Genomic DNA, 14,797 nt, shown 5'->3' on the forward strand with positions numbered 1-14,797 from the left:
GCCCATCTCGATCGATTTGTAGTTGGCCGTTTAATTTTTGTTTGCACGACATACGTCGTTCAGTTCTTCCTCCAAGTGGCTATAATAAAGTTTTTTTTTTAATTATTTCTTTTTTTTTAACCCATCGTCAACAGGACCGGCTCGTTCGCACGTGGAGAAAAGTCTCGCGCCCGAGACGAGAGGTTGGTATATTATTACATCTCTACATCATCAGTCCGCGATCATTCGTCACGACACTTGTTAACGGCGAGTTAATTAATCTTGTTTGTGTGTGCCTGGAATTGAAAGCTTTCTCTCTCTCTCTCTCTCTCCCTTGCGAACTCCGCCGGCGCATCTATGCTTATTGCAATGCGCGACATCACTCGGTCCCTTTTTTTTCCATCACCGCACTCTCGCCCTCGCTCTCTTTCTCTCTTTCACGTATTGTCCGCTTGGCTTATTTACATACTACATTGGGCTTCGACTGTACACGCGGATATATACTCATATGTATATTCAATGTACATAGATACTCAATGCTCATTCGTTCTCGTTTCTCGTGAGCGTAATTTACAATAAACTAGTTTGACGTTTTCGTTCACGTCGTCGTCGTTGTCACTGTCACTGTCGTCGTCGTCGCCGCCGCCGTCGTCAACGTCGCTGTCCTCGTTTGAATAGCGCATAATTCACTAGCAGTATTCGGCATTTTTATTTCCCAAGCTTTAAATCGTACGCATAGTAATATCTCGTTTTATAAAGGTCGCGAATATGCGAACACTTGACCGTTCACCGATTCGCGTTCAGTCGCGTTCTTATATCTGGAGCGGCTTTTGGCTCGTTTTTGATAGGATTGTAAGACTGCTCGAGCCTCGCAATCTAAAGACCATGGATTCAATTATTACGAAATATAATTTAACGAAATTTTACGATAATTTTTGTCAAACTAATCGATTTATCATTTGCTACGTAAAGAATTTATTTGGTATGTGAAATTTTCGAATTATAGAAATATATAAGATGGATGAGAAACTAGATTGACATTTCATCAATACATTTTACGTAGAATTATCTCAAAGATAGTTTAAAAAGCTAATAATTTCCATATAATTCTTTTTTTTTATACGAGTACATTTTGTTATTTTTAACTCGATTTTTATAAAATTCATCGATTTTATAGACATATCGAATGCATGATCTTTAGCAAGCGATGCTATCGAAATCCGAATTTGAAAGAAGACAAACTCGAATTAATGAAACGCTCCTTAAAAAAGTGCAGAAAAGTGATGTGTCTGTAATTTAATATACTATTTGTTTGCCAAGAGAAATCTGCTATTTGATGAGCAGTGCAATTAAATTCAGATTTAAACGATTCTATAAAAGAAGATTCTTGATGTAATATATAACGCAATATATAGCGTAAACATGTTTTTTATGAAAATCGATATCTGTTCCTTTATTTGAGAAAGTCTTAGAATTGATGTGCTTTTGTTTACGTAGTAATAATAGTACTGTAATTATATACGTAATTTTGATAGCATAACTAAGCTTGAAGTGAAAAAGATCCTGTATTATTATTATCATATTTGTCTTCTCATAATGTTCCGTAATGCAATCAATATCGGCGTATTTGCGATGATAATCGTGGTTTCACTGTTATGACAAGTATCGTATATCACTATTGATTGCTTTGACGTAATCGTCTCTTTTTCTGCAACGAATCCATTTGATATAACGAGATGTGTACGGAGATAATCTGAATTAATTTTTCACATGATATACTTGCTGCATACTTGTCATTAAATTTTTAAAGAAAGTACTCATATCTCTTTTTTATACCCTAAAAACAGTCGTAATTTAAAGTTAAGATACATAATTTTATATGTATATATATATATATATATATATATATATAATTTGTATTAAAATAAATAAATAAGTAATCAAATGTGTGAAAATTTAACAATTTTAAAAACTAAAATTTTTATTTTGTTGTGAATGTTAAATTCAAGTGTATTCAGATTTTAAAGATTTATTAATATTCATAGTTCAAATTAAGAAAAAGTAGTAGTAAAAGACAGATTCGCATTAATCATCCGTATATTAGTTATTTTTCACGCTTCTGTTGTACTATAGAAAATAAAGTTTTTTCTATCGTTTTTCATTTGTTATTTGTAGAAAAAACTATGCACAAAATTGTAATACAGTATAGTATAGCACACCCACATCCAAGAAAACTTTACATGAGTTATAGGATGGTACGAGGAGAAATCAGTTTCTTGAACAGGCAATACTAATTGCACCAAAGTATTTATTCTTAGAATAAATAGCAGCGAAGGCACTAAATTATATTAATATCTGTTCATTAATGATTATTACGAAAGTAAAGTTAACAGTTTATCAGCATACAAGTGCCGTCTATAAGAAACAAGGACAATCCCAGAAGATCTATTGTTTAAATTTTTTTTTACAAATACGAGCGTCATCGTATTTTGCGGTACGCAAGGAAAGTGTTATGATGTAGATCCTTTTAATTTTACAATTTTCATTTGATGCGTTCCTCTCCGCATTCACCTCCTATTATGCGGTAACATAAAACTCTCAAAATATTTATCGCAATGTCGATTTGGCGAAATTCAACGCTGCAACAACGAACGAAACATATTTTTTTTCCACGCTGATCGAAATATTCTAATTTATGACACTCGCCAGTAACTCATCGCGCGATCGAGAAATCAGAGTAAATGTTATTCGCAGGCGTTTACGTTAGTCGCGTCGTGATGCGTGTGGAAATCTATTGACGAAATATACAAACGTTTTTTTTTTTTTGCGCCTTATTTTCGCCGACTTCAGCATAGAGACGTCGTTACTTTTCCCCACTACGTGATTAGCCTTAGTATTTGTTTCTCTTGAAATTGTTCTCTCTCCGCTACTTATACGATTTATCGCGATTGACTTCACTGGTAGAACGCGTGTCGCTTTTTGTAATATTTTATTTGCAATTCATTCTATATATATGTACACGTCTGTCCGCGCGCCCCTGTACATCGGTTTTACATCGCGATGTTTATTTTAACGTGGATATTCGATAGCGGCAATCGGAAAATAATCTCCAGCGAGAAATACATCGGGCGCGGAAATTCTAGTAGCATCCAAAGATAAGAAGAAATATATAGTTATCGTAGTTTCGCGCTATTTCTGCATATAGTTTGCTATTAATGTAGTTTCATGAAGCACTTCATTAAGCACACGCGGACGTATTGCAATGTACACGTGCGCGCGGACATATTTAACATAGATTACATTATTCAGTGATTAAATAATAGCATAGAAAATAATTGTTTTCCTCGCCACGAAGCTAGAGTCTTTCAACTATTTTGCCATTGACCTTTGATACTTGATATTGTTTTTTTTTTACTCTCATTTTCTTATAACATAGTTTAGTTCATCAACTAGTTAGTCGCTAGTGTGATACTGTATGAAATCTCGGAGTATGCATGTACGTGTGTATATATACGTGTATTCGTGTACGTTTCTGCTGCACGTGTCTGTACATTCGCGCTCGCCGTGCTGTATTCCGAACGTTATGTATGCAGATGCATGTATAATTTCGTCGGCAGGCAGGACACAATGTGTGACGATGTGCACTAAAAAAAGACGTTCTTTTCTCGGATAAAAATCAAGAACGCTTTCGAACAAAATATTATGCTACAGAATGTATGATGCCTTAAGTAGTATGTCATTATTAATAATTTGATTTATAAGTGGCCGAGTGTACAACACGAGAGTAATACCGAAATGAATCGACAATACCGAGACAGATTGTGTTGTCAGAATTTGAACTTTATGTTTGAGTATTGTTTGGGAAATCGAGTGGCATTGTATTGGCTTAGTATTTGGTTACCACATGCCTGAGAAAGAAATTCGTTTAATTGCCATCGCGATGACGGAACTAAACGAGAGAGAAAAATAAATTCAACGTATCGCGTTTATTTACGTATATGTTCGTGACAAGTATAATGTCGAAAGATAAAAATATAATGTAAAATATGCGTGCAAATACATTTTTTGTTTGCGAGTTACTTTGACCTAATTAGTTGGAGATTGCGAAAAGTAATTTTGCGTTGCAATTAAAACAATTAATAATCGTGCATAATTTATTTTTCCTCCATGTCTCTTTATAATTAATTGTCATTTCGCGACAAAGAAATAATTCGCGTGCAAAATTAATTGGATTTCTTCGAGTTTTCTTCTTTACGTTAAAAATTTCCGTCCTATATTCTTTAGTATCTAACGTTTCTCTTTTTTTTCCATATGGCACATGTGTCAAGGCGCGACGACATTTAAAATTAAATTGTTCAGAAAGAAATAGTTCACAGTGTTTTCATTACGACCCTTTTCTTCTGCAAGCTGAACTCTGAAGTTTAACAACAGATAAATAAAAAAATTTAGTCTTCTTACGCGAAACGTATATAACGTAGAAACTAAATGGACGGGCGAAGTTGAGTATTGCCATCGAGAATGGTATGTACATGATTAATGATCGCTCTTTCACTCGCTCTAGAAGTAATTCAACCTTAATATAATACATTTAATTATATACTCTCACTTTGCACCTTCATCCCTTACTTGTATTTTCGTGCGCTTCTGAGGAAGTCTCGCATACACTGCTTTAGAGTGATGGTTCAACTTCCGTCGGTTATTTGTTAACGTGATCACACGTATAATATCTATCGCGACCGAACGCGATCACGGTATATCTTATGCGTGCACGCGGTGAATGTAGGTACTCTTTTCTACTTATGTTTTTCTTTGATGTGCATTGGCTTTTGACTCATTTGCCTATTGTATGTGTATGTATGTGTGTGTGTGTATGTGTGTACGGCTTCGTGTACATCGCTTGTATATGTATGCATCTGTCCGTGTGTACCGTGTCATGCGTATGACATGTATACTTATATTTATATACCTTCTTTCCCCCCCACCTCATGGTATCTCAATTATACAGTAACATTTTGCTAAGGCATTCGTTATGGCAAGTATATTTTAAAGGTGCCGATGTCTAAATACGCGCGTGAAATACTTCTCGTACACTTTATAAAAGTATAGTCGGCCGGTTAATTCCCTAAATATATATAATATATAGCCAGGCTAGGATCGAATCGGTGTTTTTTTTTTTTTAAAGGAAACGACGGCCCCCGTTAGAAAAGAAGTGTGACCTCGATTCGAATTTATATATTTATATATATAGGTATGCGGCTTGCACATTCGCGGCCCGCGCTAATTTTTTTTCCCCTAATCGCATGCAGTTCCTCCATCTATTACGCCTAATTATACCATAAGGAAAATATATCGAATTGCAAATCGCTACGTAAAGTCGCGAAACGAGAAGAAGTTAGATCTCGAGAAGCACGAGTGTGTGTTCCTTCGGTCAGAACGCGTACGGCGTTCCAACTTCCTTCACTCGGTATATTAAAGAATGACGCCTAACGAGGTGCAACTGCATCTCCGAGATGTCGTACGATAGCTTGAGATATTCGTACATATCAAGCGTTTATTAGCTGAAGGTCCGATTGATTTTCTTTGAGTTTGAATTAATTAAATGCTTGCTATTAATTATTGCTTACTCACAGCATGAGCTGACCTTAATGAAATACGCACAGCAGCGTAGAAGCGGCATAGTCCGCATGTTTACTTATTATTATTACTTCGTATTTTCTTATGGCACATGTAAGACCTTTTGCGAGCAATGGCGTAGCATCGACGAAAGTAATCGTTCGTGATTTGAATTATTACCGAAAGTTAAGTACGAACTCTAATTTGGGGGGTAAAACTGTCGTAAATGTATTTATTTTGCACATAACCAACGGAAGAATATTGGTTTCTTTGAATATTAATATTCTCAAATAATCATATTTGCGAGTGCTGTTCTACAAGCTACACCATTAGCATCGCGAAAGATACCGGCAATGTGTACTCCTAGAGAACCGCAGTATTCCTACTCTGCCACGTATTTCATCCAGAAATTTTCATACAATTTCTGCAGCTAAATTACTGAAAAATTTTATATATTTTACAAAATGCCAAGTAAATTTTCAGATCGCTAAAGAAACGGAAGCGAAGTCGCGTAGAAAAATCGAAGCATCTCTCTTTCTCTCTCTCTCATCGAAGTATTTCTCTCCTCTCATTCGTTCAATCGATCTCTAGCAAGCTCTCACTATAATGCTCTTCGCTGTAATCTGCTTTCCCTTCGCACGCTCGAAAAAACGATCGTAATTACAAACGCAATAACGTGTAATAGAAAAAACGTCGGTAGATTCATATCAGCGCCGCAACAGCGTACATACACATTCATACCATAAGCACGACGTCGAATTCCCGCTCATGGTGTGAACCCTGTAGAAAACTCTTTCGTAGAAAATTGACGCTAGGGTAATGTTTTCTTCATTTTATTTTATTTTTTTACAAGGCGTACTACGCAGGTTTCCCAGCTAGTTGCCCTAGCCTTCGCACGGTGTCACGATATTTTGAGAGGTCCAAAAAGCGAAAATTAAAAATTTCAGTATAAGACTTTAATTAAGCAGCAGATGTATATTATCGAAACAGATATGACACAAATTTGATAACAGTCGTTTAATGCGAGGGATTATCTGCTGCTCTTTCGATCGGGGAGTTCAATTTAATTATGGCTTCTTTATAAAAGAAAACTGACCTGTGATAGCACCATCGCATTCGAGAAACCGTTATAAGATCTACGTGATATTACACACTTCTATTTAATATTATACAAGAATTACCGCGCGCGCGAGCTCTGATGTGTGCATAATTCGTTGTTTCAATCACATTTGATTTTTGAACAGTTCTAGAAAAACGGACAATGGTGGATTTTTTTTTTTAAACGACACGTTCACATTTGTCAATATCGTTAAAATAACGATACTCAATTGCAATAATTTCATTCAATATTGAAGATGTATTTAATAGTGCGCAACACGCAACGCGGAATAATACATAAGAACGAAATACACTTTTATCGCGGATCGCAATTGTTCCGGGGAGTACCGTGTCACCGTGCGAAAACTATTGAGAAACGCTTAACAGCGGATCATCTAATAGCGTTTTATTTAGCTCTGGACAGTCGCATGTTTCTTTGTCGATCGTTCTTACAGCTTTCGATCCTTGAAACCGGAAACGGAAAATTGTACGTTTACTTCGAAGGGAGGATGATTTTTAGACGGTCGTTCTGTCGTGTTCATTTAACACGATATTTAACCGAGCCGGATTACCGATAGATATATGTATACCCGGTCGAGATGTGCAATACGTGAAAATTTTGTTCAAGCCTTAAGTCTGTTTCAAGTGAATTGCGAGATCGAATATTCTAAAGAAAAAAGACGAGTATGATAAACGCTATATATCAGTCAAGCGGTTTTGCCGAGCGCGCTGTAAAAAAGAATTCTCGCATTCAGCGTTATACTTTCGCGACGTCTTTCAACAGAACGATTGATATGTGAGATTTGAAAACACCCGTTTACGATCTCGTCCTTTTCCTCGCGGCGTCCCATTCTGCGTGCTCTGCACAGATCACGGCACTTAAATCAGCCTCGGAACGACGTATCTAACGCTTCCGCGATCCGGTACACGCTATCCGGTTAATTTCTTGCAACAAATGTGGAACTTACGTTTCTCGTTTTTTTTTTAATCTCGGGCTTCCTACTGATTCATTGCCAGACACTATATGCGTCCATTTCCGATTTCCGGATCTGTTCCCCTGTCACCTCCCCCCCCCCTTCCCTCCCTCTGGTCTGATCCTGATCCAATATAATATTCCGCTATTCACGCGCGACTTGACTCTCAATACAAAAACTATTCACCTCTTTTTTTTTTGTTTTTATTTAATAAGTGTCTCACTCTTGTCTGTGTTTACGGAGTAAGGTTCACACGCCTCAAATAGTCACACGATCTCTCTGTTTAATCCTAAAGAGTTATTCTCCCCCCCCCCTCTCTCGTCTTCTTTCTTTTTGTAGTGCACTAGAGATGCGTATCTCCCTTACGTACATATTACGGTATTATGTACACGTAATAATCTTGTATATGTGTATGCGAGTAGAGTACTAACACAGCACCTCCTTGCCGCAGTTTTCTTTCTCTTTTTTTATCGTTTTATCGACATAAGTAGACAGTGGCTAAATAGTGTCTATCAGTTAGCAGTGGTAGTAAGAGTACAGCTTCTTCCTCTGTTTTTGTTTTGTATACAATCACTTCGTTCTTTCCCTCGCACTCGTCTCGGAGCACAGTAACAATGTTTTATATATATATTTATTTATAATATTTATATATTAATGCGTACCTCTTAGGCCCGAACCGGCAGATTAATCCTAGACCGTTCGTACAGATTAAACTATAAAAACGTCGATCATGCGGTCTACGACTACTCTACCATTGGAATGTTTTGACCTCTCGTACGCATTCTCTTTCTCTCTCTCTCTCTCTTCTCACACTCTCTCATGGCTATTACAGTATTTATATTTATATATATTTATATATATTTATATATATTGAGGATGAGACGTGTATGTTGAAGATGTGTAAATAATGACAAAAAACTATGTCTCTCTTACATGAAAAATAGGTACTTTTTTTCTTTTTCATTTTCTCTCTCTCGTTCTCTCTCTCCCTCTCGCACGCGTGTGTAAGTTTACATATGTATGAAACGCGCATTTCTAAACCTCTTACGGTGAAGATATATGTACACGTGTATTTCGCGATGTGTATACGCGTCAACTAGAAAAAACGATCGGCTCACTCCTTTCATGCGCCCGCTAAATGGAGTCTCGTCATCGTACAAGTAAAAATAACATTCGGGCGTTATTTTTAATAGTGTGGATGACCGATTTGCTTTTCACACGGAAGGGAGCACCGCAATCTCGAATATGAGAGAAAATAAAAGCGAATGCCTGCGCTTCGATCGCGTGCTTACTAATGTCGAAAGGACGTTTCTTCAATCCCAAAGAGCACAACGAGCGATTTAATGTACTCTACTTAAAAAGAAATGTATTAATAACTTTATAAATTTTATATGTAAATTGCCGAAGGAAAATAATCTTTTCTTTTTAATGACTTTGATAAAAAAATATATATATTTGCTATGTTATCTTATAGAAATTCAGGAATATTATGTTGTGAGGTGATGCTAGAAATGTACTTGTGCTCTTCGGGATTAAGAACTAAGGAGCACGTTAGGATTTATTACAGTCGTGAACTAAACAGTACTATAATTATCTTTCAAAAAGTAGTTCTTTACGCCGAATCCTCTTCTGCTACGAGGTATTTGAAATGAAATATTCTGTTTGATTCCGGTTAGCGTCTATAAAATACGCAAAGCGAGATCGATCGGTATGGTTCAGTTGGCCTCGAAGAGATATTGATATTTATAAAATGTTTGTTTTAAAACGGAATACAATAGATTCAAGCTCCGGGGGAATTATGATGTGTATAAACTGCTTGTAAGTATCGGTTTAGTCGGTGTCAAACCATTTCGCACGTAGAGCTGAACATTAGGGTTATCTTGCAACACGATATTTAACCACTATGCATAATACTTCATATATGTGTATATCTGTATCTCTTTCTCTCTCTCTCTCTTTCTCTCTTTTTTTGGTAATTTATTTAGTCGCCTAATTATGCGGTAGTGGTGTAGTAATCATTGCAAGTAATAATTGTAACAATAATAATAATTTATTACATAGTATTTATAGCTTCTTTTATAGTACATCGCGTTTTTTCTTGTTTTTTTTTTCATCTCATAAAAAGATACTTTGCTCGCGTTACGTTTAATATTCATTCATTGACATGTAACCACAGCGGCCCGAAGGACTCTCAACAATTAAACACAGCCTCCGGGCCCTCGGTAAGCATTTGTAGAACCGATTAATCCGTATAATCGTATCTCAAGCTTTCTCTCTCTCTCTTTTTCTGGATTCGTCCGCGGATTCTCAAACGCGCGACCGTAATTTCCCTCTTTATACCGATCATATTTTCTGTACCAGGACGGTCTATCGAATGTATCCGACATTGAGTCGCAACATGTGATCATCACTCGGCTTTAGTGTCGTTATAATACCCTCGAGGTGAACTAAAACGTAGCAAAATGAGGGACTCTACCAAACAAGCGAGGTTTTACGGAAATGCAAACTTATTTCGCGTCTGAAATCAGAAAAAGAGCCTTCACCGACAAGACATTTTTAACCCATCATCCTACGTGAACCTTTTCTCCTTTCTTCTCCCATTATAATACTTCTTCCCCCGCACAGAGTATTACGCATTTATTAATTCGTTTCACTTATTTACGCGGCTCTAATGCAGTACGAAGCTAAGGATAAATCGCGTCAACTGAATCGGAATACTCTGGTCTTACGACGTTTACGATTCTTCTATATGTTAGTTGTTGCCTTAAAAAAAGAGCATTCTAATTCTTCACGTAGATTATACTGGTTTTTTTTCTTCTTTCCTAAGGTGCGAAACGTCAACTTGCAAAATCACAGAGAATTACGCATCGTTACACTGTTACTTAGGATTATACCTAATTTTTTTTCCCCACGTTGTGTGGGCTACATACTCTCTATAAACTTCTAGGCCTGCTCTTCGTCGTCTTTGAGATCTTCATTCTTCGCTACGTCCATCCGTCTTTTAATATTGCATCTGATGCGACGCGGCGATTGTTCTCAATGAAGAGACACGGCGTGAAACGTGGCTCCATGTTCTCCAACCGAGATACAGATGTTTCTTTTTTTTTCTTCACCTTGTGCTCGTGAAAGATTAAAATTTCGCGATTGTATGGAGTGCTTTGTTATAATTTTCTAAATAAAAGAAGTCGAACCAAGTTTGAAAGATAAAGGGGCCTAAAATGTAAAAGTTTTTTTTTTCCTTTATTCTTCAAACCTTTTTTCCTTCCATCACGGAATTATTTTGTGGTATATGTTTCATGGAAATTTTATATATAACAGTATAATATATATATATATTTATTTATTTATTGCAACAGTTTATTTCTTCGCGGATCTGTATCGCAGTTGGAGCATAGGACTCGGTCGCGGCGGTTTTGCGGTCCTGGACGAAAATGCCGTCAGATTAATATAAGAAGGCGCTATAAATCGATTGCTAAAGGACTACTGGCATGGCCGATATCTATGTATAGACCGCTGCTATAGGATCGCCCTAGCACCGGGCACAAAACCACCAAGTGTTTGTCCTATCGATGAGACAAGTTCCATTGTTCTTCCAACATGGAGCCGTTAGTATCTCTGCATATGCTAGTAAAACGAGTGTCGTCATTGATACGAATCCTTGTGGAAAGTGTCGCTCTTGTGAAACATTCTCCGTCCTTCCCTCGTAAGTTCCTGGCTCGCGAAATTATTCTCAGACTTTGGTCTGGGCAAGAGGCAACCCGGCAGCGTTCTGAGCTCCATACTATGTACCTGAAATGACAAATTTTACAAAGATGACATAAGATACACGTGCGTCTATTTATAAAGATACGAGAAACCATAGAACTTCGTTGATCTGTTCAGAGCGTCTGTGAAGTTAGCACTCCAACATTCGAATTCTACAGTTCTGATTAGAGTTTCCGCTTTATTTTGAAAATACGAAGAGTTCTCTATGGTTTATAACAAGGATTCTAAACAATTTTTAATTTAAATTAAAAAATGTGTGCTAATCTCTTATAAAAATTATTATGAAGTAGAAACCGTGTTATAAAATAGAGAGCTCTTCGTCTCTTCAAAATGAAGCGGAAATTCTAATCAGTACTATTTTAATGTTGGGATGCTGCTAACTTCACACATGCCCGTTCAGATTAGAGATAAGTTACACTCGGTAAGATTAAAATAAAGTTGAAAATAAGAACAAATTTCTTCTTTTTAGCTGAGAGAAGGAAACGCGATAAAAAAAAGCATGTAGTTTAATTACAGATTTTACGAGTGCTATTCGCGTTCGCGTACTTACTGATTCCTCGCTGGCGCTGGCATGCGCGGCCTGCTCCGCGAGTGCATTTACTACGGCGTTTATCGTTTTTGATTCGCTGCCAAGATCCTCCTCGCGATGAGCCACCAGGTTGGGATTCTTCCCGATTTTGTTTAGCCTACAAGGAGAGCATGATATTAAGCGTAGGGAATGTCGCACGGGGCATAACCAACTACTATTCACATCAAATTCTAAACCACTTAGCAGCACAGTGATTCGTCCGTTTCGTGGCACTTTACAACACCCGCCGCTTATCTGTACTCAACAGCGATTATTATTTGCTTCGACACTACTTGCACTGCTAAAGGTAATTGAATGAAATAAAATAATAAACTGATAAAAAAATTTGTTATCTTTGTCACACACCGACCGCTGGAATTGTATTTCGAATAATACGCGAATACATAAAATAAATAATAAAACAGCGAATATATAATCTTATATCGATTTTCATTTAAGAAACTTTTACAATTTTTATAGTTCGCAAATTATTTTCGCGGAAATCTCGTAACATCGAGAGATTTACAAATTTCAACTTTTCGCACAATCAAGTTTGCATAAGATCGGTACTTATGCGGACGTGTGACAAAAATGATACTTTAAATAATTTATAAAATATGTCAATAATATGTTATGCCAAATTATAAATAGAACATTATTATGTAATGAATGTGTCGAGAGTGTAAAACTTTTAACACGAAACTGCAATTGTTATTTATTCAATCGGGTAATATCCGATTTCATGAAGTACGCACCACTACATCGGATATTTTCCCTCTCCTATGTGAATACAGAACGAATTCCGGTCGTACATATCTTTGATTATCAAAGATATTTCGAACGGATTTTAACCCTCTCAACTCATTATATATATATATATATATATCGTAAGTTAGTGCGCTTTCATCATAAATATTTGTCACAAATTCTCCCCAACTCTCCAACTGTCGCGCTCAAGAGTCACGAGGAAGTCAATGGGCGACAATCCGTCGCTCTGATCTCTTTTTCATTTTTTTCTCCGATAAAAATTTCATTGACGTATGTGTGTGTATACGTGTGTGTAAAACAAGCGTTCGAGAGTTTCTAACAAACACATACGAGAAATCTGTATGTTTGAGGCGAGAGCGACATGATTTCCACAGGCAGCAAATGACTGATCTCCGTTTTGTCGGACAGTACGAAATGCTCAAATAAAGTAGATGGGAGTGGGAGTGATGATTGACATCTATTAGCACACCAACTCGATAGAACAAACCTAACCAAAGCTTATACCTCTCGGCGGCAACGCTCTCCATCGTTCTGCGCATCAGGGGATACTGGTCCAGTACGGCGTTGAAATGGTCCACCGAGAGGCTGAAGAGGTTGCAGTAGGTCTCCGCTCGGACCGACGCCACCCTCCTCGCGTTCGTCAACAGACAGATTTCGCCGAAGTAAGACCCGTCCGATAACGAGGTCGCGACTTCGCCGTTCGCCATCACGATATCGACTATGCCCTCTTGGATGAAGTACATTTTCGAGCCGATTGTACCCTCCTTGATGATGATATCGCCTGCAAGTACACCGTACACGCTCGAATACCGTTCGCACGACTCTTGAGCGACGCGCGAGAATTAGATTTCTCCCCGCGCCGCGAGACGTTTTATCTAGCGCGGAAAATAGAAAAACGCGTTTATAACAATCGATATACCTGGCTGGAAGACTTCGTATCTGAGTTTCGTCACGACGTCCGAGACGAAATTCGAATCGGCGTTGGCGAAGAAGGGCACGGACGCCACCAGCGATCTGCAGTTGTAGTTTATCACATCCTGAAATAAGATGCAGTTTTTGTAAACATTTATATTTTCTTTATATTTAAATATCATAAATTTTCTCGACGGGTTCCAGAGATCGGTACTGTATATTGAACATTAATATGAATGAGACATCTCTTGAATTTTCAATTACGCTTTTCCCGAAATACTATACATATATCATTTTTAGCTTCCATTAAATGAAACGTTTCACATAAATCGTACTTCTCTCAATTTTTCCGAAAGCTCTCCAAGGATCAGCTCCTCGTCGAAGAACTTTCCTTGGTACCGATGTTCGAAGTACTCCGTGATCCTCTGTCTCATTTCTCTCGGTAGTTTTCGATAGGCCATGTATTCCTCTACTTGTTTCACCTGCGGACAGACGGGAATTAAATTCCAGCAAACTCCGGGCGTGTTGCGTCGTTATATCACGCGCTATCTACCTTCTCGCGGTATTGTCTTCTCGAGGAATCGAGAGATTGAATGAGATTCGTCGCGTGTCCGAGGAAAAGAGCGTAACACGTCGCACCGCTGATCATGCTGAGCATAGTGAGCCACATGTCGGTCAAGGACTGTGGCGGAAACCTACCGTACCCGATACACAGCATGTGCGACATGGCTTTGAAGAGGGCCCACGAGTATTGTTCCAGCCAAAACGAGTCCTGCAAGTAGACGTCAGGTCGTAATACGGAAATGCATTTTGCAAATCGTTCTATGTATCGTTAATTTCGGCACAAAGTGCATGGCGTTTGCGCGGAATTTCGCTCGATTTCTTGCTCCCTAATTGAAAATTCACAATTGTCAAATCGCCAAAGAACTTTCGCGTAGAGTTTAACACTATTTTTTGTATGTACTGAAAAGTAACACACTTGTTTATAAATAATTTTTAAAAAGTCATATTAAGTAATTTTTAAAAGAGAAATCAATCATAAGAAGGTAATAAAAGTAAGTTGAATGAACGGGGAGTTTCAGAAAAATATTAAACAGATTATTTTTCATATTTCTGAAAT

At 37.5% G+C, this 14,797-nt stretch overlaps 1 protein-coding gene across 5 annotated transcripts in view; it reads right to left on the reverse strand.

Annotated features, from left to right (window-relative positions):
* Positions 1-7,851: 7,851 nt before the first annotated feature.
* The window catches only part of LOC105456869 (potassium/sodium hyperpolarization-activated cyclic nucleotide-gated channel 2), a 59,539-nt gene continuing 52,593 nt past the window's right edge, over positions 7,852-14,797 (reverse strand). For 3 of the 5 annotated variants that reach the window (XM_011701212.1, XM_011701215.1, XM_011701214.1), the window contains exons 7-12: positions 14,231-14,449; positions 14,013-14,159; positions 13,685-13,802; positions 13,258-13,546; positions 11,980-12,115; positions 7,852-11,453 (exon numbers count right to left, since the gene is read on the reverse strand). In XM_011701212.1, coding sequence (XP_011699514.1) covers positions 11,307-11,453; positions 11,980-12,115; positions 13,258-13,546; positions 13,685-13,802; positions 14,013-14,159; positions 14,231-14,449 — 1,056 coding nt within the window. In that variant the 3' untranslated portion in view covers positions 7,852-11,306. The remainder of the gene's footprint in view (positions 11,454-11,979; positions 12,116-13,257; positions 13,547-13,684; positions 13,803-14,012; positions 14,160-14,230; positions 14,450-14,797) is intronic. The other 2 variants (XM_011701213.1, XM_011701211.1) reach the window with 1 other exon arrangement.

Source organism: Wasmannia auropunctata, unplaced genomic scaffold, assembly GCF_000956235.1.
Source record: "Wasmannia auropunctata unplaced genomic scaffold, wasmannia.A_1.0 LD335514.1, whole genome shotgun sequence".
In the NCBI taxonomy this organism is placed as follows: domain Eukaryota; kingdom Metazoa; phylum Arthropoda; class Insecta; order Hymenoptera; family Formicidae; genus Wasmannia; species Wasmannia auropunctata.